The sequence below is a fragment of the Aspergillus niger genome (assembly GCF_000002855.4).
Source record: "Aspergillus niger supercontig An16".
Classification (NCBI taxonomy): domain Eukaryota; kingdom Fungi; phylum Ascomycota; class Eurotiomycetes; order Eurotiales; family Aspergillaceae; genus Aspergillus; species Aspergillus niger.
The window spans coordinates 129,214-154,602 of record NT_166531.1 but is presented as its reverse complement, the minus strand read 5'-3'; the positions used below and the strand labels follow the sequence as shown (position 1 = coordinate 154,602).

The window sequence follows — 25,389 nt, the reverse complement described above, 5'->3', positions numbered from 1 at the left end:
CAACGCCGAGAGTATCCGCTGTCAAGTTTCGATGGTTTTATCCAGGGCAAGCATCATGATTGGCTCCACGGCATCAGGAACGGAGTTGTGGCTGATGGATCAGAGCCAAGGGAAGTATCCGTAACGGCGAGCGGAAAAAGATGGATCGGGGAGACAAGGCATTGTTGGTGTCTCGGGCTCGGGATGGGTATGGTGCCATGGCCAGAAGGTGATGGAACAGGTATGAAAACCCTGATGGTGGGTGTTTCTAGTATGATAATGGGTCCCTTAGTGAAGTGGGTTCTTTTTTTTCTCTCTTGCTTGCTGGCTAGTTAGTACTATGGGGCTCTTTAGTCACTGATACTTATATCTGGTGGTTGCCATGTCTCTCCCGAAGATGATTGTGAGAAAAGAGTGTGTTGTTTTACTCGGTCTGCAGGGTGCAGTGCTATCGGCAAACCATGGAGCACGTAACCGAACACGCCAAAGAAATCTCTCCGATTCATACCTCCGATAGTGAGGATTATTCCGATGAACATCCCGATCATCCCGACTCCCTGGAACTCGCTCGCATCAACACATACCGTCTGCAGCAACGCGCTACGGTAGGGTCCACGAGAGGTCCTGAGCCTCGCCAGGAATGGCTGCCCATGGGTGCTGGGAAAGAGTATCCGCCTTCGCTTCCTGATCCAGAGAAATATGTCGTCGAGTTCGATGGTGCAGATGATCCTCTGCATCCTTGGAACTGGTCTATTATTCGGAGGTGAGTGGAAGTGCGAGTTGGAATACGTTTTACCGATATAAAGTGCTCATCTCTCATCGCTTGTAGAACTGTCCTAGTCACCATCCTCTGCTATTGTACCTTCGCCACAGCCTTCACCAGTGCCGTCTTCTCTGCAGCAGTCAGCGCTGTGAGTGAGGAATTCCACGTCGGTCGAGAAGTCAGTACCCTCGGAGTCACGCTGTATGTTCTCGGGTTCGCTGCCGGACCGACTATCTGGGCACCCGCCTCTGAACTTATCGGACGACGCTGGCCGTTGTCCATTGGACTCTTCGGATGCGGTATCTTCACCATTGCCTCTGCCACCGGGAAAGATATCCAGACCATCATGATCAGTCGCTTCTTCGCCGGTCTCTTTGCCGCCAGTCCCGTCTCGCTTGTCCCCGCCGTCTTTGCCGACCTGTTCAGCGCAGCGCACCGTGGAGTTGTCATGTCGATCTTTTGCATGGCTGTGTTCATCGGCCCGTTTGCTGCGCCATTCGTGGGTGGATTCATTGCCGCGAGCCCGTTGGGGTGGCGTTGGACTATGTACATCTCGTCAATCATGGTCTTCCTTGCTTTTGTGCTGGTGTTCTTCTTCCTGGATGAGTCGTATGCCCCTGTGATTCTGGTCCGCAAGGCTGCTGTTCTCCGTCGACAGACCCGTAACTGGGGCATCCACGCCAAGCAGGACGAGGTGGAGGTCGACATCAAGGAACTAGTCCGGAATAACTTCACTCGTCCGTTGTCAATGCTTATCACGGAGCCGATCCTGCTTCTCATCTCTCTGTACATCTCGTTCGTGTATGGCCTTATCTATGCCCTTCTTGGGGCATACCCGGTCGTCTTCGATGACGTGTATGGAATGAGCGCAGGCGTGGGAGGACTCGCATTCATCGGTCTTATCCTGGGAGAGCTGATTGGAGGTGTCTTCATCCTCTGTCTGCAGGGATCATATAAGCGCAAGCTGGCGGCGAACGGGGGCAAGCCTATTCCTGAATGGCGTCTTCCGGCTGCGATTGTTGGCGCAGTTGCGTTTGCTATTGGCATGTTCTGGTAAGTAGTCTAATTTGTTAGATACCGTGGTAGACGATGCTAACCAAAACAGGTTCGGTTGGACCGGGTACACGAACAAGATCCACTGGATTGCTCCGACAGCAGCTGGTATTCTCATCGGATTTGGCATTCTGTGCATCTTCCTGCAGTGCTTCAACTATATCGTCGACTGCTATCCCACTTTGTAAGTAACCTCCTGCAACTCATGGCATAGGATGACATAGGACTAACAGAGACAGGGCTGCTTCCACGATCGCGGCAAACACTATCCTCCGGTCGGCGGTGGGCTGCGTCTTCCCGTTATTCTCGCGGCAAATGATGGTCAATCTGGGCGTGCAGTGGGCAGGCACTCTGCTGGGATGTATTGCCGCCATTATGATCCCCATGCCCGTTGCGTTCATGATCTTTGGGCCCTGGATCCGTCAGCGGAGCAAGCTGGCTGCGTCGCCGGCTCGTGATATGGAAAAGACCAGTAATGCTTAATGTTGTTACGAATAAAGATCTGTACATAGAATAGACTAATGATGTTTATGTGTTCATCCGAAGCGGTATTTTGTGCCTCGGGGTCGTTGTTATCAGCCCCCTTGGTTTGATCCTGACGCTGGTCAGTCTGGCAGAGTTCTCTTCTTCCTCCTATTGAGGCAGTTTGTTCGAATTATGATAATTCCTTGGGAATCTCACTAGTAGCTAGAAGAGTCGGGTGTGGAGTTGACTCGAGGTGAGTAAGTGTCCTTCGCCAAAACTTGCTCGCCATGCTGCACTGTTTTTCTGGACCTTCTTGGACCTGGATTAGTTCTTCCACCATGTAACTTGAGCACCGGTGTGGGTGGATTTTCAATGCTGCCCGCCGGGGTTCCCTGCAATACCACATCGGCCCAGCCGTCGGGAAAAGAGGCTTCTCCCCGGGCCAAGCCTGCTCGGGGGGAGGGATCCTGGCCAGCTCGCCATCAAATTCTCCCTTACCAACCTGCAGGGTAAGAAATAAGACTATAGTGCGGTTCCCTGCCATTTACCAATACCGACCGTATTGCAAAATTACGAAATCCGTTAACCACAAGCATCGGTTGTACGTCGGTGAAATCCAAGCCCAGGATGAACCGCTTTGCTGGCGCCTAGTCGAGAACGGTCCCTAACTCGCTGAGTGGGCTTCTCAACCGAAGTACTGATAGTAACTATGTAGGGGGTCCTGGGGATAGCCACGGCTCCCCTGTCCGATAGCGTAGGCGCCATTAATTTGACTAAAGTACGGACGGCTACAGTCTCGCCTCTGGGGGCATGCCTTTTCAGCATTCGACTGAGAAGGCTTATCTCGTCTCTGCCCTCCAGCACCCCCTAAGACCACGGAGCAAGAGTCGCAAGTCAACCACCACAACTTGGCATCAGCCTCAAAACTCCTCCTATTACTCATGGCTCCCCAACTATCGGAGTTGCCCCCAGAGTGTGAGCCATTATTACCGCCGAGTGGCCCATCTGATTGTGACCAGCCTACTGCCAGAGTCCCCCGCCTACGAGCAGACCCCCAGCGTTTTCTCCTGCCACTCATCTTTGCCTCAGTGGTGGCAGCTGATTTCGGAAACTATCTTTCATATGCTCCTCAGATCGCCATTTTCGAATCCATCATATGTCGTCGGTTTGGCGCAGACAGTCATGCCCTGGAAGTAGGCGCGGGATGCAAGTCGCCGGAGGTGCAAGCGGAACTAGCCCTTGTCAACGGGTGGAAAGACATGTTTGACCAGCTACCAGGGATCCTGTTGGCCCTGCCCTATGGTTTCCTGGCTGACCGAGTTGGACGGAAACCCATCCTCTTGCTCAGTCTTACCGGCCTGCTAATGGAGGAATTGGCCATCCGGGTGGTATGCTGGTGCAATACCGTTCTCCCGCTGCGGACTGTCTGGGTGACCCCGATCTTTCAACTCGTGGGCGGGGGTCCTCAGCTATCAACAGCCATGGCCTATGCCATGATTACTGATCTGGTGCCTGTTAGCAAACGGTTTGCACTCCACCAGCGGGATTAGATTTCTATGGACTTGCTAACCGAACTACTAGTGCGTCTGTTTTTTTCCTCATGGCTGCCGCTGTCCTACTAGGAGAGATCCTGGCGACCCCCCTCAGTGCCTTCTTAATGTCCTGGAGCCCGTGGGTTCCCTCGCTACTCGGTGTAGCGATCCAGTCACTGGGTCTCCTGGGGACGACATTTCTGCCCGAGACGCATCCTCAGAAAACATTTCACGCGGAAGAAGGGGAAGGTGAAGGTAACCAGGACGATGCGATTGCTCATTCTGCCCCGACCCGTCTCTTGACGACCACGCTACGCAGCCTGTGGGATCAGGCCAGAAGTTTCACCGTCAACGCACGGTGCCTCAACTTAATTTGCATCGTATGCTCCTTTCTTCTAGCCAGTATTGGTCGTCAGGCATTACAGTTGATCATTCAATATGCTTCGAGACGCTTCTCCTGGAGTATCGCTGGGGCCAGCTACCTCATCACGGTCAAGGGCCTCATCAACCTCCTCACTCTTCTGGTTCTGTTGCCAAAACTGTCGGACTGGTTGCGTAGACACCTGTCATTTTCCCCGGTTCTCACTGACCTTCGAGTCGTGCAGTGGAGTGCATGGATCCTAACCCTAGGGATGGCGCTGATGGCCATTGCAAGCCAGCCGCCGCTGTTTGTATTCGGAGTATGCCTACTTGCATTTGGTTGGGGGTTTTACTCAGCACTCAGAAGCTTGGCTACAGCTCTGGTTCTGCCATCTCAGGTTGGTGTACTGAACACGGCCATTGGTCTATCACAGAGTATCGGGTCAATGGTCTCAGGGCCTATCCTGGCGGCTGCGTTTCAACGCGGGGTGCACCAGGACGGATTTTGGATGGGCTTACCTTATCTTCTAGCTGCTGTTTTGTTTTTCTTTGCGAGCTGTCTGACCTCTGTTGTTCGCATCATGGACGAGGAACCCATACCATAGGCGATACGCGGGTCAGTATAATACACAGTACTACATAGTTCATAACATGTTTCCTAGATTAGATCTCCAGTCAATTTACATTCCAAACTCACGCCTCCGTAGTATTCAGCTCGTAAAACCTTGAGTCCTTCCATTTTCAATATTTCTATCGCTCAGCCTCATTCGTTCCCCAAACTTCATCAAGATAATCGGGACCGGCGCCATTGCCAACGCAATAAAGGCCAGTAGACTATTCCCCCATCCAAGCCCCATGGTGTCATACATTCGGTGCCCTCCAAGTGGCAACAGTGCACCCACTAAACTTCTCAGCAAGTTGCTCGCTGCGAGGGCTGATGCCGAATGTATTGGGAATGCATTTACCAGATAGATCTGCACAGGCTGAAAGATGCCCATCATCCCGAAGCCAAACACGCCGAGACCCACCAAAGGCACAACTGGAAATAACCCGGCCTGTAGTGACCAGCCGTACCACAGGAGACCGATTGGTGTCAGAAGGCTAGCTGGTATCATGGGCCATAACCAGCTTTCTGGTGGCAATGTTTCGTCTGGTGCACTTAGTCTTCCTTTCTTTCTCTCAGCAACCTTATCAGATGCGTAACCGATGGAGAATATCCCTGGTTCAGGGGTGATCAATATTAATCTCAAAATGGTTCCTTGTCTGCAATACGACAGGGTGCACAGGGGGGTCTACAAGTGCACCAAGAATTGAGAGGCTGGGGTGAACCGGTGGAGAGAAGGGGTAGCAGAAGTGAATGCTTGGCGTAGGAAGGAATCAAGGTTTCATCATACCTAATATTGTGCCTATCCCATCCCCAAGATAAACCAGCCCGGACAGGCCTGTCGAGAGATGGTACACATCTTGGAAAATGTATGACAGTGTGGTAAAAACCAGGTATTGGTATCCATAGACTACAGCCACGTCAAATGCAAGCATCATGACAACCGGGGAAGTCAGGAGCATCTTTAAAGGGCGCACAAGAGCATAAAAAAAAACCTCATGTTGCGATTTCGGTGTAGCTGAACGTGACCTGAGATCACGATCTCCCGTCTCTCTTCGTAGGCGCCGTGCTTTTCGTTCCAGCAGTATGGGGGCATACGTTTCACGAAGGGTCACGATTGACAATATCGTTAAAACAGCCATCTACATTTACCCAAACGAGTTCAGTGTTTGATCAGTCCTGGAGCTATTCACATATATAGACACCCCTTACCGGAATAGTTATGACCCAGAAGATCCATCTCCAACCAACATTTTCACTGAGATACCCTCCAGCGATAGGGGCAAAAACCTGCAAGCCATCGGAAATTGGGTCAGTTACATGGCAAACAAGATGTTTTTGGTAAAGGAAGTTTCTACCGGAGCCACCAGAGATCCGAGTCCCCAAATCGCCATCGCAGTCCCCATTTTCTCGGGAGCCATTAGGTCCCCAATTGAGCCCCCTCCCAGGGCGAGGGGTGTCACTCCAGCACAGCCGGAGATTAACCGGAAGACAAGAAACATTCCCACATTAGTACTCAGTGCGCATCCAATTGTCGCACCGAGGAAGAGCACGTTCGACACGTTATAACTATGCTACGCCCATATATCTCCGACATGGGGGCAGCGATAAGCGGGCCTAAAGCATATCCAATGACATAGATTGATACTACAAACGATTCCAACTCCGCGTTGTCGGAGCCTAGTGACCTCATAACATCGGGGACTGCAGGGGCCAGCATGGAGGAGCCTAGAGACCTAGAGCGACAATATTAGCTGCAGAAGGAATAATCGGAGTACAACAGTGGTTAACATTGAAACCACCAAACTACGACCTTCTATGCAATAGTCGGTGGGGACCCGGGTGGCGCGTGAACTGGCAGCATATAGAAAAGCTCATACTTACGTGACGAACGTGAGCAGCGATATCACGACGATGTGGCACCATCGATACCAGAAGCTCCAGTTCATGGGGTTTGAAGGATCAGCGTCACCATCCCAGTCGACCTCTGTTGGGTTCGCCACTGCCGCACTGTTGCTCGCGACGGTTTTGGGAGACGTGGAAAGGGGCCGTGCCGCAGGGTCGGCCAAATCGCACCGCGCCATTTCTCTTTCTGGTAGGTTCAGAATGAGTGTTTGGGGTGGAGATAATGGGAATGCAATTCGTATACGTACTATAATTGATGGTCTCAGATTCCTAGGAGCTACGCGTGTCTAAATACCATCCTGTGATTACTCTGGGAGGGGCTTTTGCGAAATTCGCACTCGGTAGCCACCATTGCGACTAGGTAGCTCGGGAGGTGGTAGAATTATGGAAAGTATACGCGCTGTATTGTGGCTGCTCGCGATGCCCTACAGGGATTAAGTCTTCCCAACCCCACTAGTTAAGTAGTTGCTGCCTTGTCTCTTTGTTATCAAAGTCATGAAACCCGTTTCTTGCCCGCCGGAAGACCTACGGTTTGTGGAAACCATCCAGCCCCCCACCAGACATGGATCGCTTCTTAGCGTCTGACTGCACTTCCCTGATTGGAATTAGGGTCCAATATGATACGATTACGATTTTTTCAAAGCACCAATCCCGGAATAAATATGATTATAGGCTCATGGTTTCGTGATACGCGCTCACGGCATTTTCACTTTGATTGGTACATCGCACGAACTATTCAATAGCTGTGTTACATTGCATAAGCAGGGAGTTAGGGACCCATCCACCAGGGCCATGCGTTCGCAATCTAATATATAGTGCAGGTCATATCGGGGTCCTGCCCTCATAGCCATAAAGAGCTTCTTCTGACGGCGCTAAGAGAAATAGCACGTTCACTTCCGTTTTCGGATTGGGCATAAGTATCCCAGGTCCGGCTAGGCACCTCCCCCAGGGCCCCGACTCTCTATATTTTCTACTGATAATCAGCACGTTCCGAATCATTTCCCTTGAGACTAGCACGTGCTACCGAGCCTCATATACTAAGAAAGTTGAGGCCTGGGTGCTCATCCACTCAAAACCGCGCAGGTTAGCCGTGTGGCCTGACTGTGGGTGCAAATACACTACAGTAGTACCACCCAAAGTGTACGCTATCGGCTGGGGTGATTTCCCCTAACATCAATTGCATACAGTGTGGATGTGGTCGCGGTCCAGGCAATGATTTTGGACCTGTATAGTGATACAGTCTTAAATTGTATATTTGTATTTGCATTTTTTGATTACCTCCATAACCTTGTATTGTGCAAATACAGACTTTCTGCGATACGTTTGTTGTCCAATGGACCTCTGCTACTTTTCCATGAAATGCAACTCTAATCCCTACCCGGTGTAACTATTATTGCACCGTAGAAAGTATGGTTAATTCTGAATATTTCCCTAGAATCACAAATCTAACAATCGTCCTACCAAGTTACTTATTTCAATACATAGCCAATTTCTGTCCACGTCCTCATTCTTATCCCCACTAATTTCAGCACTTCTCTTGCGTAATATCTATTATTTCTAATTCAATGATGGCAAAGAACGCCCACTAGCCTAGACCATATTTAGACTACCGGGGTTGCTTTGAGTCACAGTAGCGTAAACTAATGCGTATGGGAGGAGTTTCTCTCTGTTGTGGTTAGCTCTAATGTACTCTGTATGAAAGTTAACCCCGTACCTCTCTGAACTAGGCTACGGCTCGTTCGTCTGCCAATACATCTTATAGGTCAAAATTGTGCAATATCATCCTTACATAATGACAGTTGGGGTGGGTATGGGACAGAATGAGAGGGCATAGAGCGATGCCCAATTCTCTGGAACATTTCCTATACGGAGTGAACATAATGCGGCTGCGTTTGTCGCCTCCTATATAATAGGCAGTCAATACAACGCAAGGGCTTTGACTTCCGTACGTTCAGACTGATGTTGACTTTAGAACATGTTAATTGGAAAGGTCCAGTCGCTACAATTTGGTACTAACATTGATGGGTACTTGTTCAAGGCGTGAAATTTACTTCTCTAAGTGAGCTGTGTCTATAGCCGCTGGTCTATCGATCGAGGTTCTTTTTCAAAAGGACTTAAAGGCAAGTTAACTGGCTCCAAACCCCCGCCGAGGGCATGGGCATGAGGGTGAAGATTATAACAGGACATCTATGCCCGTTGCGTTTATGAACTCTGGGCCGTAAGTAGTTTTTCCTCCGACACGGTCGTAATGACGTCTGTTTGATCTCCCATGTGGCGAGTGTACCAAGTTTTATTGGTATGTTCCTATTTCGGCAATCGGTTCGGATCATCATGGCCATATGAGTCAAAGAAGCTGCGAGGTGGTAGAGTTTGTGGTGGTCATCAGCTGCAGGGAGACGAAAATATATATCCACCAAGGTCATCATGAACTACTACTTAAGTGATAGGCAGTTCAAGCCACTCCGCTGTCTCAGCCACTGATTTATGACGAAATTGACTGTATAAAGAGGAAGAGTAGTAAATGAGGATGCATAGATCAATCGTGAATGGGAACCCCCTCCGAAGTGGTTGCTGAATTGAGATGGTCAGCGTGCATGGGACACGGCAGAGAAAGACTGACGGGATCCACTTTGGCTTGCACAGGCTGATCCTTCTCGCCCCCAATCCATTGAATTCAGGCGCTGGCCGACTTTAGCTCCCCCACGTACGATGATGATCAGAGTGGCCGGGATTGCTGATTGGAAGGCAGAAAGAACACCTAAATTGCGCCTCAACACAAGCCCCCCGCTAGTCTAGATAACACAGAGTCAAAATGTCGATTTTAACCACCTCCCCCACTTGAATGGAGCTCAGTTCTTCTATTTCTGTGTCACTCTGCTCCCCTATTGCGAGTGAACCCATCCATCGGTTATCTTCATCATCGCTGTTAACGGAATCACTGCAATCATGCCCCCGTTCGAGAAGCTGAGGAAAATGCATAGCCCTTTCCCGGGCTCGTTTCGCAGTAGGTTTATTCCCGCTCTCGATCATCGCACAGCGACATTGGCTCTGAATTCTCGACTTGGCACAAGAGACGGTGACTGACCAACGCCTCATGCAGGTGAATGTAACAAAGCCGCCCGGATTCTAGACGCCTTTACGAACCCATTGAACCCGGACGGCCGCGACAGCCTCATTCCCCCGAAAGTCCTCGGAGCTGCCAAGGCAAGTGGCATTACCACGGTCGCAAAACATCCTTACGCGAATGACTGACCAGCCAAGGGCAGGGCTTCGCAATTTTCTCCGTCTCAAAGCTGGGCATCGTTGGATCTGTACGAATGGGCTCGGGCATTTTAATCGCGCGCCTCGAGGACGGCGACTGGTCCGCTCCTTCAGCCATCCTGACAGCCGGAGTCGGAGTAGGATCGCAGCTGGGCGTGGAGGTGACCAATTTCGTCTTCGTCCTCAACACAACCAGCGCCGTTCGCACATTTGCCCAGCTGGGGAGTTTGTCTCTGGGCAAGACTGCTTCATTTGCCATGGGCCCGTCGGGAAGATTTGGCGAAGTCAACGGAGTGGTCAGTGCCGGTGGGATGGCGGGCATCTTTGTCTACGGCCATAATCAAGGTTTCTTTGGCGGCTTCAGTACGGAAGGGAGCATGATATTCGAACGCCGCGGCGCAAACCAGAAGTTATATGGGAAGAAGATCAAGGCGCGCGATTTAATCGAGGGCCAGTTCCCACCCCCCGAGGAGGCGGACGAGTTGATGAACGTCCTGCGCTCCGAGCTGTTCGCGCCTCGACCGGAATTGTGCGCTACCTCTTCGGCTTCCACCAAAGGTTCCATTTCTTCCGGACGGCCATCGCAGTCGTCTGCCGGCACAGACATTCAGAAAAAGCCAATTGAGATGCCTGCTGATGAGATCGTTCAATTGCCCGCCGAACTACCCGCCGAATTCATCGCTGAGCTCCCAGCAGAGGTGGTGCCGGACATCTACTACGACAAATCGGTCGGCTCCTCGGAGACGCTGCTGCCAGAGTTGCCATCCGAGACAGCCTCGGTGCGTCCAGCAAAGAGCTGATTGTGACGGAGGAGAGGGATAGTATTTCTGCGAATAGTCCGAAAAGTCGATTATATTCCAAGTGAACATCACCTCGATGTTTCCATGTTCGAGACGCAAGGACTGACTTTACAGCACGGTCGCGGCTGAAGAACCTACGGTGAAAAGTCACGGCTGGTCCCGTTATGACGTCTCCTCACGGTAGCAAGTGCCGTTGACGATATGGAAACGACCAGGAAAGGGCCCAAATCGCGCCGCTGGCTGTTGTTGTTGGTGTTGGCAGGTCTCTATAACAAACCACGTCCTCAAAGAGGACACACAAGGGTGGCCGTACCGAGGAATCTAGCTCGGGCTGGAATAGCGCATGGGAAGGTTGGTGGCGCATGAAACTGGCACAGAGCAGCGATCAAGACAAATCGCATTAGTATTAGCATCGTAACTAGCAGAGAAGATAATCAAAGCCATATGATTGCGGGGTGCGGAGTAGGTAGAGCTCAGTGATGAATGCTGGATGGATTGAATCCAAGGCGTCGTCGGTGAGGATCTGCTGACGCGACCGGGTGTTTCTCTTACTTTCTGTCTGTGTCTCGGACCGCGCCCGATCGCTCTTTCTCTCCCGCCTCGTGTTCTGCCAACAATCCATCTAAAATCTTGAGGGGATGGCGATGTCGCAAAATGGATGATTTATCCCACCCGGCGCAAGCAACTGCATCATCCCAGACCACGTATCCCCGTAGCTGCATCCCCTGCAATCGCAGAAAGCTCCGATGCGACCGGAAATTTCCCTGCGGCCGGTGTGTGAAGGGCGGCGAGCAATGTGTCTTTCCGGGTCCCAAGCGAGCGCCCCGACAGCTCAAACGGCCTCCCATCGCGGAGGTGTTGGCCCAGCTGCGACAGCTAGAGCAAGAGGTCCAGCTCCTGCGCGCTCAAGCTCAGCAACCCGCGGAGGCTGGAGCGTCTCCACTCGGCCATCCTCTGGAGGAGGCCGCTGGTCCACTGGAGCCAGGCGAGCGGGAAGGCAGGCTAGTTGTCAAGGAAGGTAAGAGTCGTTATGTGGGGGATGCTCCCTCGGCTGTGCTGGGGGATAAGGTTAGATCAACTTTCCTCGTCTGATACTTGTTCCTTCTCCCAACAAGAGCCCTGACGGGTGTGTTCGTGACTATTATAGATCCGAGAACTACAGGATATCTGTGATGCATCATCCTCCGAGGATGAACTGGAGACCCCAGAGACATCCGGCTTGCACTTCGCCAGTAGCCTCGGGGGCAACTGGCGCAATCACAGTTTACGGGACACCTATCTCCAGCCAGATCAGATGCAGCGCTTATGGCAAGTCTACCAAGACAATGTGGCACCGTTACTCGCCGTTCTACATGTACCTTCCGTGGAGATCATGGTACGCGAAGAATCCGAGAACATCAATCCGGACCCTGCCCGCGAAGCACTCATTCTCGCCGTCTGCTTCGCTGCCATCGTAACCATACCCCCAGACCAGTGCATGACCTTGGTGGGTATGGATTGCGAAAAGGCCATCCAGAGCTATCAGCTCGCCGTGGACCAGGCGTTGGTACGAGCCAACTTCATCAAGTCCCAGAATATCTGCGTCTTGCAAGCTGCGGTGATCTTCTTGCTCTGTCTCCGTTGGAGAGGCGATGCGAGACTCGTCTGGGCGGCGTCTGCCGTTGTGGTTCGCGTGGCTCAGGGACAGGGCATTCATCGCGACGGTCAAAGCCTTGGACTCAGCCCATTTGACTCGGAAATGCGACGTCGCTTATGGTGGCACATCTGTCTTCTGGATATGGTGTGCTCTGAGGAGCAAGGGACCGACACCCAAATCCAGCCAGGCATGTTTGACACTCGTCTCCCCCATAACATCGACGGGGCAGATCTGGACCCATCCATGACCGAGCTGCCACCGGAGAAGACTGGTGCCACCGATATCACCCTCCTCATAATCCAGTGCGACATCATCTCGGAACTTAACTGGCCGAATCGGCGTAACGGTGGTGCAAGAGATGCACAATCCACCGCTGATCAGGAACCGCTCGTTACCACTGTAGCGAACCGTCTGGAAGGTCGCTTTTTGCAACACTTGGACATGAACATCCCAATTCAATGGGTATACGCCATGATTATCCGGCTTACCCTGTCAAAACTGTGGCTATACGCCCATTACAACAAAATGGCCAGCCATGAGTCTCGATCCGGATGGTCGCAAGCCGCCTGCGATGATGCCTTTCAAGCGGCCGTCGAAACGATCAAATTCACCATTCTGCTGCATACGAACGAGAGTACTTCGCAATGGGCGTGGCTATGCAAGACCTATAAGCAGTGGCACACGGTCGCGTTCATCCTCGCGGAGCTGTGCAACCGCCCTATCACGGCCGAGACCGACCATGCCTGGCAGGTGGTGACGGAGATCCAGCGGCAATGGGAACAAGATGGCTCGCCCCAGAGTGTCATGCTCCGGAAGCCCCTCAAGCGCTTGATGCAACGGACGGCATCGACCAGGGCGGCCAAGATGGGGATATCGCCAGGCTCCTCACTGGGCACGGAGGTTAAGGATGATGATAGCATCGGGTCGGGTTTGATGTCCTTTAATACAAACCCTCTGCCAGGTATGGATTTCTCTCAGGTATCCCTGGGTCAAGGATCTCTTCCCCCGGATGCGTATTCACTGGGGATGGCTGGTTTTGGTGTTTCGGGCATGGAGTGGCTGTGGGAGCCATTGCTGTGACGGTCGGGCTCCCGACCGAGGTTGTCTTTGGACGAAGTGTTTGGTCGGCGTAAATCAAATGTAAGAAATAACTCGAGATGTAAAGACCAGTACCATTTCTGTACAGAGAAATTTACCGTCTATGTAGTTTATGGTGATAAAAGAAAGCGGTCCTGAAACATGGCGACCGTGAACATCTCTAGATGTGTCACGGTCGGGGCGGCGATCCACCCTCGGGATTGAAATCAAACCCGACCCTCGCCCTCTTTTAGTCAGGAATGGATGCCCTTTTGACTAACCTCGGGGCCACGCAAGGCCGATTTACAAGGTGGTTTATGTCATTCACCCCTCTACGCAGTTGAAGTCGAACGCGATGGGTAAGAGATGTGTAAAAGCCCTAGTAGATGCGAGAAGCCCGTCATGGTCAGCTGCTGTGGATGGTCCGACAGACATATAATGGAAGCCCGCCCCGGGCCAAAATCCCCCAGCATCATTCCTCCATTATCAGTACTACTTCAACAGATTAAAAAGCAACAAAAGCTCTGAATACTACTATTATTTACCTCGCAAGCAAAATGTCTAAGATCATCACTGTCTTCGGTGCCACCGGCCAGCAGGGCGGATCCGTCATCCGCACCATCCTCAACGACCCGGAGCTGTCCAAGCAATTCAAGATTCGCGGTATCACTCGCGATGCCAGCAAGCCAGAAGCCCAAGCTTTGGCTAAGCAGGGAGTTGAAATCAGAAATGCAAGTCTTATCTTTCATCCTGCCTCGAATCCCGCTCTAACAGACCATCTAGGCGGACCTGAACTCTAAAGAATCGATCCGGAGTGCCCTCGAGGGTAGCCACTCTGTCTTCCTAGTCACCATTCCCGCCTGGGGTGTTCCTGGCTCCGATGCAGAATTGGTTCACGGGAAGAATGTCGCCGACGTGGCTAGGGAGTTGGATGTTCAGCACTTGATTTACTCGTCTCTGCTTAATGTGACAAAGACAACAGCCGGACGTCTCAAGAATGTCCATCACTTCGATCATAAGGCCCAGGTGGAGCAGTATATTCGCTCGCTGGGAGTGCCGGCGACCTTTGTCTTGCCGGGCTATTTCATGACCAATTACACTGCTGTTGGTCTGTTGCGGAAAGGCGAGAACGGGGTGTGGACTGTTGCGTATCCTGTTGGGAAGGAGGCCAAGTTTCCGTTGATTGATATTGCGGCTGATATGGGTATGTCGTCTTTAGCTTTTTCATTCAGTTAGAGTGTCCTGGCTAACGCATAATGAAGGCAAATATGTCGCTGCATCTTTGAAGAACCGGTCCGAGACACTCGGTGCTCAGATCCTAGTGGCGGAAGACTACTATACGCCTACTCGCATCCTGGAGGAGTTTGAACAGGTGACAGGACAGAAAACGCAGTTCGTTCAGGTAGACTCCGAAACGTACATGTCTTTCATGCCTGGTCCGATTGGCCAGGAAATGCTGGAGAATCATCTCTTCATTGGAAACCCGGGTTACTTCAATGGTCGCAGTCTCAACGAGAGTAAGGATTTAGTGGCTAAGGCCGGGTACAAGCTCACCAGCTGGAAGGAGTTCCTCCAGCAGAATAAGGCTTCATTTGCTTAGTCTACCGATTTTGGTTCTTTCGGGTTGGTCAGAGCTCCGCGGTCTGGTTTTGTACTTATTCAGAAAGGGATTAGCCTGAATCTTGTGTAAGCATAATACCTTAATTAGAGTAACTGTCTGGAAATGGATTGGTTCAGATCGTTTTCATCGGTTGTTAGAGCGACAAATCTCGTAATTTGGACAGCTGGTGGCGATAGTGGGGATACTTGAAGCCGGTCCGGATGTTGTCTAGCCTGATACCTACAATTTGAGTACTGCACCTGCATCGTTATCGGAGATGATCTTCTAGACCTCAACGTCAGCAGCTTCCTTGGTCTGCTTGGCGACGAACGGCCTGCATCAGACCAATTGAGCGGGGCGGGCTATACAGAGCACGCCTTCACATCCCGCCTTGATGCCATGCCTGCAGGTCGCCGATAAGACGTGGTTGAACGCACTTTCCTCCCACAATCCCAATGTTGCATGCTTTTTATATCCATTCGGAACCCGAATATACTGTCGATTCTTTTATGGTTATTCGTCGCCATTGTAGAATTTATGTGAAATGGAGACACCCGAGGATAGCAACAAAGGCCCGATCGATAGGATCTCATCTGTGAACGAGCACCTATCGGTTGAGATCCGACCGGAGGATGAGACGGCACTGGTATTGTTTTTACCACGCAACATCGTGGATGTGCTCAATAGCTGACCAATTTCAGGTATGGAGGCTCGATTGCTTCTTCCTTGTCGTGGGGTTCCTGGGATATGCATTCAAGTACCTGGACCAAACGAACATTGTTAGTATCCGCAACGATCTGAAAAGGGATATGCACTTATGCTTGGCAGAGCAATGCCTATGTTTCCGGTATGGAGACAGATCTTGAGCTCTATGGGAATGAATACAATTATTTCACGACCTTCTTCAAGTAAGTCGTCACCCCTGCTTATCGCTAATGCTGACTCCATCAGTATCGGGTACATGATTATGCTTTATCCCTCGTGCATCATCATTTCTCACATCGGGCCATCGATATGGCTGCCAGCATGCGAGGTGAGGTTTCCCTACACGTAGTTGATTCATGGTTGACCAACAAGGATAGGTGTTGTGGGGTATCCTTACCTGCTGCTTATCCACAGTCACGTCTGCTAAGCAGGTATTTCCCCCAGCTTCTGGACATGCTTCGGCATAGCTAATTGGCTAGGTGTACGGCTTGCGTTTCCTTATTGGCTTCTTCGAAGGTGCGACGTGGCCTGGCTATTTTACCATTATCAGGTATGTCTCGGAATGCTCTCTGCAAGTTGTGAATACGACTAATGACAATGATCAAAGCCAATGGTATCTCCCCCATGAGATGGCCTTGCGTATGAGCCTATATAACATGGCCCAGCCAGTTGGGGCTATGCTTTCTGGCGCCATGCAGGGCGCAATGTCTACCAACCTGGAAGGTGTTATGGGGCGAAGTGGCTGGCGATGGGCTTTCATAATAAACGTATGTCTCGCTTTGTTGTATGCCCGTGTTCATATGACTGAACGAGAAATATTATGGATAGGGCGTTTGCACAATCTTCATCGCTTTGTTGGCCTTCATCATCTTACCTGGCTTTGTGAGAAAATCCAACTCTTCTGATGGGATACCTGCTAATGGGCATAGCCTGAAAGGCAAAACCCATTGTCGAAGATCTATCTCAGGCCACAGCATATTAGTAAGTAGAGATCAAAGGAGGTATCAAACAAATGGCTAACCAGATACAGAGACTGCTATTGCACGCACACGCCGCGTGGGCCGGAAACCGCAGATCGGCATCCAAGTCAAAAGCTTTCTGCGCTGTTTCAGATTCTGGCATCTATGGCTGTTCGCCAGTATGAGTCACTTCATGCTATCATATAGTCAATAGCTAACATTGTTCCAGTTGCTTGGGCCATCGGCACCGGCACAACGCCAACGAGCTACTTCAACCTCTGGCTCAAGTCGTTGAAGAACCCTGACGGAACTGCCAAATAGTATGCGTTTCACCCCATTGTCTGCATCCAAGTCTAATTCGGTGTAGCTCTGTGGCCATGCTCGATTACCTTCCGATCGCTGGTCAAGCAATCCAACTTGTTGCTGAGATCCTTTTCAGCGGTTTCAGTGACTATTTCGGAGTCAGGCTGCCGTTCCTTCTCTTGCATGCGGTAAGTCACACCAGAGAAGTCACTTGTTGGTACTGACCAAGTACTAGGTAATCAACATTGTATCTTTGATTATCCTGACGATACAACCGAGCAATGAGCACACATATATGGCTGGGTGGTATATGGATTATGTCGGAGCGTAAGCCTCCCCTATCGATAGGCACAGGAAACCCAGCTGACGTCTACTGTTTAGGGTTTCGACAATGCTTTTGTGTGCGTGGGCATCTGCCCATCTGGAGACGGAGCCGCAAGTCCGCACCGTCTTGTTTGCCACCGGAACTCTCTTCTCGTACTTGCTGAGTGCCTTCCTTCCCATAGCTGCATACCCAGCATCGGAAGCTCCTCACTGGCGCATTGGAGCAAAGCTATACCTCGGCCTTTCGTGCTTGGCAGCGGTGTTGTTTGTTTGCATCCATTTTGCCTTCAAGTGGGAAGAACGGCGGAAGGCGAAGACACGTCGGGTTGACGACTGGAATGTGACTGCAGATGAGGATAGATTTAGTGAAGGCACAGTGGCTTAGTGGTAGCATGCATATTCAGAATAGCTGGAAAAACCAGCCTGTGAGAGGCGTGGCAGCCTAGGAGTTGACATGTCAATGACGACGCCTATCGATCCTTGGCCCCTGGAACATTAACCACTCACGCGGACCGCCATGGCTATTTTCTTCGGCTTTCGGCGTTTAAATATAGCTGCGAGAGACTATCTCCAGTCTACAGGGCTTGGCCAGTCATATCGCTACTTTACACGTAGTAGCTTAATGCTTAACGCCGATTTCCGATTCTTGAGCTTTCCCCGCAAATGCAAATCTATCCATTAACACACTTTCTTCTGTTATGACTTGATAAAAGCATCTATGACCTCGAAAAATGCTCGCAATGTCGCCATCGATACCAAATTTGCATCATTGCCTTGATCATACTTTAGACCCTACGAATTTCCTTCAAAGCAAGAGCACTCCCTTCAATGTAGCTAACGGGATAGTTGCAACGTCCTCGGGATGATGGCCGACGACGACACTGTTAAAGGCTTGGCCGTTGAGGCAGAAAGCTCCCGGACCGATGATACCGAGTTGACTCCACAGGAGCAGCGACGGGTTATCCGTCGGGTCGATGCCCGATTGATTGTCATGCTGGGGTTCCTGCACACCGTGTCGCTGATTGACCGGGGGAACCTGTCTACTGCAGCGGTTGCGGGAATGGAGAAGGAATTGCACCTCCAGGGCAATCAATATGTGAGGTTGTCATTGCTCGAGCACCATCTCAATACTAACAGGATCGTGCAGAATGTCATTGCTGTCGTGTTCTTTCCTCCCTACATCTGCCTGCAGATGCTCGGACCAGTATTTATTCGCAAGCTGGGCCCGAAGCTCTTCCTAGCGGGCATTTGCTTTATCTGGGGTGTTAGCATGGTAAGCAATCTTCCCTAGACGCTCCTCCTGGACAAGAGCTAACATGTTAGATGTGCGGTGGCTTCGTTCATAACTGGGCCCAGCTAGCTGGCATCCGAATCATTATCGGAGCCTTAGAAGCAGGGTTCTTCCCCGCTGCTGTCTACTTGATTGCTACCTGGTACACCCGTTATCAGATGCAGAAGCGATTTGCCATCTTCTACCTTCTCGGCTGTGTAGCCTCAGCATTTACCGGCATTCTATCCTATGGTATCACCTTCATGGTACGCGTGGCCCCCCCTCCCTGACCGTTCCTCTACTAACGATCGGCTCAAACAGAATGGTCTAGGCGGCCTCACAGCCTGGCGCTGGATCTTCGTCATCCAAGGCCTCATCACCTGCACCCTTGCAGCCATAAGCTACTTCGTTCTAATTAATTTTCCGGACCGCATGCGATCAAGCAAGAGTCGATTCCTCTCGCACCGGGAATACGACTTCATCACTGATCAGATCAACGCCGACCGCGGCGACGTCAGACTCGAACCGTTTGATCTTAAGAAGTACCTTGTCGCTGCGCTGGATATCAATATTTGGGGGTTTGGACTGGTCTATTTCTGTACCACGACCACCGCTTACTCGATCGCATATTTCCTGCCTCTTATCTATAGAGAGGGGATGGGATTCTCAATGGGAGCGTCATTGTGTCTTTTCGCTCCGCCGTACGTGGCTGCGGGGATCACCATGTTCGCGACATCCTGGATTGGGGATAAGTATCGGATACGAGGGCCAATTATCGTTTTCAATGCCATGCTGGCTTTGATTGGGCTGCCGTTGATGGTCAGTTTCCCTCCATATTAAGGGCATAGTAGGCATCGCTGACAGGACTAGACCTTCACAAAGGGCAACGGGCCCCGACTGGTTGGGTGTTTCCTTACTACGATGGGAGCCAACTCGAATGTTCCTGCTGCTATGGCATATCAGGTAGGATCTTACCTTCGAACTAAGCTATACCATCAATGCTGACTCCCTCCAGGCCAACAACGTCCGCGGCCAGTGGAAGCGAGCAGCCTGCAGCGCCATCTTCGTCGGTCTCGGTGCATCGGGCGGCATGGTTGGGTCTCTGGTCTTTCGGTCCCAGGATGCCCCAGAGTACCGGCCGGGGATGCTTACATGTATTGGGATGCAGGCTGCCGCGATAGTGTTGGTGGGGTTGTTGACGATTCGGTTGTATCTGCGCAATTGTCGGGTTGATCGGGGAGAGTTGGTCATTGGGGATCTGCCGGGGTTTCGGTATACTTATTAGTTTGTCTACAGGCCACGTAGTAGTGAGATTAAAGGAATGTTGTCTCTGTTCCATGCCAGAACTAACTGATATTATGCTCGACAAAGAAAATTGAACCTCATATGATAGCGAACCAGATCGCTCTATAAATCTCTAGTCGTCTAATGCAATGCATGTATGCTTAACCATCCAGATATGCATTCAAAACCCCCTTCACCGTCCGTTTGATCCACAACCCCGGTCTGAACCCCTGCGACCACCCCCGTCCGGAATAGTTCGCTTCGCGGACCTTCCAAAACAATGAACCCTGTCATCATCATTAGCTACAATTCTCACACCAATCAAGGCAAAATAAAGGCATAGGCATACATCGTAAACCCCCCGCACATCTTCCTTCCAGACTTTGCCATCTTTCTCAATGAGCAACCATGTGGTGCCCCATTCACAAATTGCAGCTCCCCACTACGCATTTTCATCAGCTACCGTGAAAACACCAGAGTTACTATAGATGGGGCCATGCATACACCAAATGGATCAGCCGCGCACCGATTTCCATGCATCATATCAAACAGCTCGCGGAGTGTCAATGCCCCGTCACCATCACGATCATATTTGGCGAACATATTCTCGAACGATTGAGGAACAAAACGTCCTTCGGGGTCGTAGGTATTGCTATCGGAGCCATGCTATTCATTAGTATTCATTAGCCATCGTCCTCTACAAAAGCCTTGAATCGTGCTCGCAGGAGTATAGGTATGTACCTTAGCTTTATGAACCGCATCCACATATACCCTAAACCACGGATCCGGGAGAAACGAATGCGCTAGACGAGTCGGATAGGAAAAGTTGAGGTTGATGATCAAAACAGCCAGGAAGGAAAACAGCATATTGAATCCTAGCTCGCGGAAGCCGATATATGTGTCCCAGGGGTAGATTTGGCCGTCGCGGTCGCGGTCCCAGAAGAGGACATGTTGCTGGAGGGGGGTCTTCACCATCAATTCATCATAATGTCAGTGCGCATGTTTTCAATCTATTGGCTTGGTGGTAGGACGTACGAAGTCACTAAATTGCTTGGTGTAGCTCTCATCCCCATCCGGCCGGTCAATTGACGCGGTGGTGTTGGCCCGCGGGACACCGGGTTTCTCAATGTAGTCGTTCGTATAGCGGGCTGGCTCGCGGGCCGCAGTGACGGGGCATTCGGGGGCGGTGGTGGAGAAGTCGACGCTGATTGAGGGCGGGCGGATAGGTTTGTCGAAGTTGGGCAGTTGCGTTTCGGAGAAGGAGACTTTGCGAGGCATTTTGGTGGTTATGCAATGGTCAATTGAGTCGATGGTTCTTAGGAGGTAAAATGTAAATAGAACAGGGAGTAGAAGAGTCAGTTGTTGGTAATGGGAGACGGCTGATTAGAGTATTGGATATTCGTTGAGTCGTTAGGGTTGGTTGTTGGTGGGTGGTGATGGCGTCACTGGTCCGGGAGTCATGGTGAGGTCATTGGTGGTGCTATTGATAGTCCATCATCCACCATCAGCGAATTAGCGGGGGCTTATTGCCACCGAGAATGTCATGATTGCTCTGCTTATCAGCTACGTACTTCGCACATTTCAACAAAGAATGCGGGGGGAATAGCTGGGAGATCTCCCGCCGACTTCTGGGGATATATTTTCCGCCATACTCTGCTCATGTGCTCGAGGACCGCCATGACCGGGTGGCTGAAACCTATCCTCGGCGGCTACCACTATGCGCGAGTCAAGTGACAGTAGCCTTTCATGAAGTCTAATCTAGATGCGTAGGAGGTCGTGCTGTGACCACAGATGAATGGGATACGCACGTCTACGGGAGGTCTAATAGTCTACCCACAAACACAATGGCCTTCTCCGGTATCTCCACGCCCCGCATGCTATGTTCACGCAAGCTGGTCTAGACTATCCTTCTTCCACCACCCCGGAAAATTGACGATAAACCCGGTTTCGTAGCGAGTCGAGGTCATTGGCTCCATTGTCTAGATCTCAATTTGAACTCTATCTGGCCGTCGCACAACTTAATTCTTGCGTCTGCCGTTATGTCATCATGATGCCTCCGGGGTATATTGTGAACATAAACCCGCACTGGAACGCCCATTTTGCGCATAGAGGGGAGGGTTGGTCTTATCTGGCACGACCCTGCCATGTTGTATAAACTGAGCTTTCGCAGCTTCGCCTGCCATGCTGCTAGTAAACGTACCTCTTTCAAACGAGTTAATTATCAACTTCTGTATACGGTCGCCTCATACTCAACTTCTGCCCCCCCTCCAAAGTCACGCAAACTAGCCACCATGTCCAGCCCCACCCATTGGATGAACACCTCTGGCGAGACGGACCCCGTCTGGGTTCACTCCATGCCGTATTCCAAGTATCCCAAGTTTCCATCGCTGAATGAGAACGTCGAAACGGAAGTCTGCATTGTCGGCGCAGGCATTGCAGGTATCTCCATTGCCTATGAACTGGTCAATCGCGGGAAGCGAGTTACCATGATCGAGGCCCGCAATGTCCTGTCCGGAGAAAGTGGCCGGACTAGTGGCCATTTGTCCAATGCCTTGGATGATGGATATGTTGAGATCCAGAAGAAGCATGGTACGCAGGGTGCTAAAGCAGCCGCCGAGAGTCATACCTGGGCGCTCAAGCGAGTCGGGGAGATTTCCAGATCGCTTGGAATCGAGTGCGAGTACCGTACACTTCCGGGCTACGAAATCTCCCAGTACCCCCGCGGCGACGCAAACCATGAAAAGGAGGTCGCTAGCCTGAAGAAGGAAGCGGAGCTGGCGAAGCAGCTTGGTCTTCCTGCCTCCTACCGCGATGGGCTCACCGTCAAGGGATGGGACGGCAGCATCGACCAGCGGGACGGTGCCATTTTTGCAGACCAGGCCACATTCCATCCGACCAAGTATTTTGTCGGGGTACTCGACTGGCTGCAGAAGCAGCCAAACTTTCAATGCTATGCGCACACGCGCATGATGTCATCCAGCGAGAGCGGCCTGGTGCAAGTGACAACCGCAGATGGCTACACCATTACGGCCAAAGATATGGTTGAGGCGACATGTGTGCCGCTCCAGAAATTGAGTGTCATTGCCGAGATGGAGTTCATGCGAACGTACTGCATTGCCATTCGTGTTCCTAAGGGCTCGATCGAGGACTGCCTACTCTATGACGAGGCAGAAGCGTACAAGTACGTCCGATTCACCGAGTGCGACGAGAAGGACGACTACCTGGTAGTCGGAGGATGTGATCATAAGGTCGGCCAGGAGCACACTAGTGGTCGCTTCGAGGAACTCGAGACCTGGGTCCGTGAACGCTTCACCAAGGCTGGGACAGTCGACTATAAATGGAGCGGACAGATTTTTGAGCCTGTCGATTACATGGCATTCATCGGAAAGAACCAGGGCTTGAACCATACCTATATTGTCACAGGAGACAGTGGCAATGGTCTCACACACGGCGTACTTGCTGGCAGACTCATTGCGGACGAGATTACGGGCATTGACAATCCATGGGCCAGCCTGTATAACCCCCATCGATTGTCCAGCATCGTCAAATCACTACCCAGTATGCTGCAGCATGATGTTCAGATTAACGCCCAGTACAAGCGCTGGATGAAGTCCGACATTAAGGATATCGAGGATCTGGCCGTCGGCTCCGGAGGCGTCATCAAGGAGGGTCTGACGAACCCCGTGGCCGTGTACAAAGACGAGCAAGGTAAGGCGCATAAGTTCAGCGCTGTCTGTCCGCATATGAAGGGGGTGTTGAACTGGAACGACACCGAGAAGAGCTGGGATTGTCCCGTACATGGTAGTCGGTTCAGCTGCGATGGGGTTTGCGTGGAGGGACCGTCCAAGGCGAACTTGAAGCCCATGGACTCGTTCGCTCAGAAGGAGCAGCGGGCGCAGCAAGCCATTTAGGCAACGGGAATGTTCTCTATAGTTTATTTATGGGTATCTGGCGTGTATCATACGGAAAATAAAGAGTTCTAAACCGGAATCTCTCCGGACCCAGTCGAAAAGTTAGATTGTAGAGATTTAAACGTTCGAGTTCGTCTGGAGATCAGCCGGGAGTTGCCTCTTTCGGGCATGGGTGCGAGTACGAGGGGCGTCTTACCCAAAACGGCATACGCAACGAAAACGAGGAGCTCCCAGTAGGGCAGATCTTGATCCCCCAGCCACGGATCTCCAATCTGAGGTTCAGGGACAGAGGCACTATCATCTCTCGTATATCGCGACCGTTGCCATATCGGTAACTGGACGAAATGGAAGGCAACAGTGATGGCCCTCCATAAAAGCAGGGCCTCGCTCCCTGCCCCGGTGCAATTTCATCAACTCCAGCTCTTCTCTGTTGCACAACAGCCATGGCATTCACTCTCTACTACTACACCCCCTCTGCTGCGGCAGCAGGCATCTTTGTTGTTCTGTTCGGCATCAGCACTGTATTGCACTTTCTGCAGCTGGTTCGGACGCGAACGTGGTTCATGATCCCTTTCTTCATTGGAGGAATCTGTCAGTCACCCAACCCCGACCATGCAGAACTACTACTGACATTATGCTTCATCTTCAGTGGAAACAATCGGATATGTTGGCCGTCTGCTGTCATCGCTTGAAAGCCCCAACTACAGCACAGGCTCGTATGCCATGCAAAGCGCCCTTATTCTGATCGCTCCCGCCTTCCTGGCTGCCAGTATTTACATGACCCTCGGTCGCATCATTCGAATGGTCCAAGCCGAACAGTACTCGGTGTTCAGGTTGAACTGGGTGACCAAGATCTTTGTTGCGGGCGACGTTCTTTCCTTTCTGATGCAAGCCTCTGGTGCGTATATTCCTGTCTCCGAATCCTTTCTGGCAGTATCGCTAAGAACAGTAGGCGCTGGTCTCATGGTCAGCAACTCTAGCGACCCATCCACGGGCGAGCACATTATTATCGGCGGTCTCTTTGTTCAGATTATCTTCTTCGGCTTCTTCATTATCACCGCGCTCATCTTCCAAATGCGACTAGCGAAGGCTCCCACCGGCACTTCCGTTGATTTATCGCACATCTGGCGTCGCCACATGAACGCTCTTTACATCTCCAGTGTCCTGATCTTCGTCCGTTCCATTGTCCGTGTGGTGGAGTACCTGCAGGGATATGACGGCTATCTCATGAAGCATGAGGTTTTCATTTATGTGTTTGATGCGTTGCTGATGTTCCTGGCGATGGAGATACTCCAATTCATCCATCCCAGCCAAGTCAACTGCTATCTGGGGCGTGGAGACCGTTATTCTGACAAGGTGATCAAGACGCAAAAGTTCATGTCTGTGCCGGTGGAAATGGAGGTTTCGTCCGTTTGAAAGACTTGCATTATTATCCCTTGTGATGTATGTTATGATTGTCATGGTTACTGGCGTTCACTGTCTCATTATTCATCGTGTTTGTCAATCTGTTCATAATAGATGTTTTGTTCTCACATTATTATATCTCATCGATTCATCGTCACAAAGGTGTTGAAACATACCCGCTCATTGTGGAATCA

At 51.3% G+C, this 25,389-nt stretch overlaps 12 protein-coding genes across 12 annotated transcripts; 9 read left to right on the top strand and 3 right to left on the bottom strand.

Annotated features, from left to right (window-relative positions):
• Positions 1-183: 183 nt before the first annotated feature.
• An16g00800 (uncharacterized protein) lies at positions 184-2,278 on the top strand (the record flags this gene model as incomplete). Its single annotated transcript, XM_001397356.3, has 6 exons — positions 184-237; positions 334-393; positions 426-742; positions 809-1,795; positions 1,848-1,979; positions 2,035-2,278. The coding sequence occupies 6 exons, from the start codon at positions 184-186 to the stop codon at positions 2,276-2,278; spliced, it is 1,794 nt and encodes a 597-aa protein (XP_001397393.3).
• A 172-nt stretch (positions 2,279-2,450) lies between these two features.
• An16g00790 (hypothetical protein) lies at positions 2,451-3,025 on the bottom strand (the record flags this gene model as incomplete). Its single annotated transcript, XM_059744891.1, has 2 exons — positions 2,451-2,762; positions 2,894-3,025. The coding sequence occupies 2 exons, from the start codon at positions 3,023-3,025 to the stop codon at positions 2,451-2,453; spliced, it is 444 nt and encodes a 147-aa protein (XP_059604743.1).
• Positions 3,026-3,201: 176 nt separating this feature from the next.
• Positions 3,202-4,757, top strand: An16g00780 (uncharacterized protein; the record flags this gene model as incomplete). The annotated part of the gene is made up of 2 exons (XM_001397354.3): positions 3,202-3,785; positions 3,842-4,757. The coding sequence occupies 2 exons, from the start codon at positions 3,202-3,204 to the stop codon at positions 4,755-4,757; spliced, it is 1,500 nt and encodes a 499-aa protein (XP_001397391.1).
• A 105-nt stretch (positions 4,758-4,862) lies between these two features.
• On the bottom strand, positions 4,863-6,840 carry An16g00770 (uncharacterized protein; the record flags this gene model as incomplete). The annotated part of the gene is given in 5 exon segments (XM_059744890.1): positions 4,863-5,371; positions 5,547-5,898; positions 5,969-6,046; positions 6,115-6,492; positions 6,641-6,840. Coding segments are annotated over 5 exon segments (1,517 nt in total), but the record flags the coding sequence as incomplete, so codon positions are not given.
• Positions 6,841-9,607: 2,767 nt separating this feature from the next.
• An16g00760 (uncharacterized protein) lies at positions 9,608-10,722 on the top strand (the record flags this gene model as incomplete). The annotated part of the gene is made up of 3 exons (XM_001397352.1): positions 9,608-9,665; positions 9,762-9,865; positions 9,928-10,722. 3 exons carry the CDS (start codon positions 9,608-9,610, stop codon positions 10,720-10,722), a joined length of 957 nt encoding a protein of 318 aa, XP_001397389.1.
• A 654-nt stretch (positions 10,723-11,376) lies between these two features.
• An16g00750 (uncharacterized protein) lies at positions 11,377-13,438 on the top strand (the record flags this gene model as incomplete). The annotated part of the gene is made up of 2 exons (XM_001397351.3): positions 11,377-11,790; positions 11,870-13,438. The coding sequence occupies 2 exons, from the start codon at positions 11,377-11,379 to the stop codon at positions 13,436-13,438; spliced, it is 1,983 nt and encodes a 660-aa protein (XP_001397388.1).
• Positions 13,439-13,992: 554 nt separating this feature from the next.
• On the top strand, positions 13,993-15,035 carry An16g00740 (uncharacterized protein; the record flags this gene model as incomplete). The annotated part of the gene is made up of 3 exons (XM_059744889.1): positions 13,993-14,151; positions 14,219-14,639; positions 14,698-15,035. The coding sequence occupies 3 exons, from the start codon at positions 13,993-13,995 to the stop codon at positions 15,033-15,035; spliced, it is 918 nt and encodes a 305-aa protein (XP_059604741.1).
• Positions 15,036-15,579: 544 nt separating this feature from the next.
• An16g00730 (uncharacterized protein) lies at positions 15,580-17,711 on the top strand (the record flags this gene model as incomplete). The annotated part of the gene is made up of 14 exons (XM_059744887.1): positions 15,580-15,681; positions 15,737-15,814; positions 15,864-15,943; positions 15,987-16,068; positions 16,118-16,171; positions 16,220-16,290; positions 16,348-16,507; positions 16,569-16,622; positions 16,670-16,721; positions 16,765-16,878; positions 16,929-17,019; positions 17,067-17,190; positions 17,238-17,329; positions 17,384-17,711. 14 exons carry the CDS (start codon positions 15,580-15,582, stop codon positions 17,709-17,711), a joined length of 1,482 nt encoding a protein of 493 aa, XP_059604740.1.
• A 480-nt stretch (positions 17,712-18,191) lies between these two features.
• An16g00720 (uncharacterized protein) lies at positions 18,192-19,881 on the top strand (the record flags this gene model as incomplete). Its single annotated transcript, XM_001397348.1, has 6 exons — positions 18,192-18,422; positions 18,474-18,599; positions 18,650-18,862; positions 18,918-19,415; positions 19,467-19,559; positions 19,612-19,881. The coding sequence occupies 6 exons, from the start codon at positions 18,192-18,194 to the stop codon at positions 19,879-19,881; spliced, it is 1,431 nt and encodes a 476-aa protein (XP_001397385.1).
• Positions 19,882-20,041: 160 nt separating this feature from the next.
• Positions 20,042-21,158, bottom strand: An16g00710 (uncharacterized protein; the record flags this gene model as incomplete). The annotated part of the gene is made up of 5 exons (XM_001397347.1): positions 20,042-20,167; positions 20,230-20,322; positions 20,385-20,546; positions 20,622-20,846; positions 20,916-21,158. 5 exons carry the CDS (start codon positions 21,156-21,158, stop codon positions 20,042-20,044), a joined length of 849 nt encoding a protein of 282 aa, XP_001397384.1.
• Positions 21,159-22,171: 1,013 nt separating this feature from the next.
• An16g00700 (uncharacterized protein) lies at positions 22,172-23,791 on the top strand (the record flags this gene model as incomplete). Its single annotated transcript, XM_001397346.3, has 1 exon — positions 22,172-23,791. The coding sequence occupies one exon, from the start codon at positions 22,172-22,174 to the stop codon at positions 23,789-23,791; it is 1,620 nt and encodes a 539-aa protein (XP_001397383.3).
• Positions 23,792-24,234: 443 nt separating this feature from the next.
• An16g00680 (uncharacterized protein) lies at positions 24,235-25,207 on the top strand (the record flags this gene model as incomplete). Its single annotated transcript, XM_001397345.1, has 3 exons — positions 24,235-24,382; positions 24,441-24,689; positions 24,744-25,207. 3 exons carry the CDS (start codon positions 24,235-24,237, stop codon positions 25,205-25,207), a joined length of 861 nt encoding a protein of 286 aa, XP_001397382.1.
• Positions 25,208-25,389: the final 182 nt, after the last annotated feature.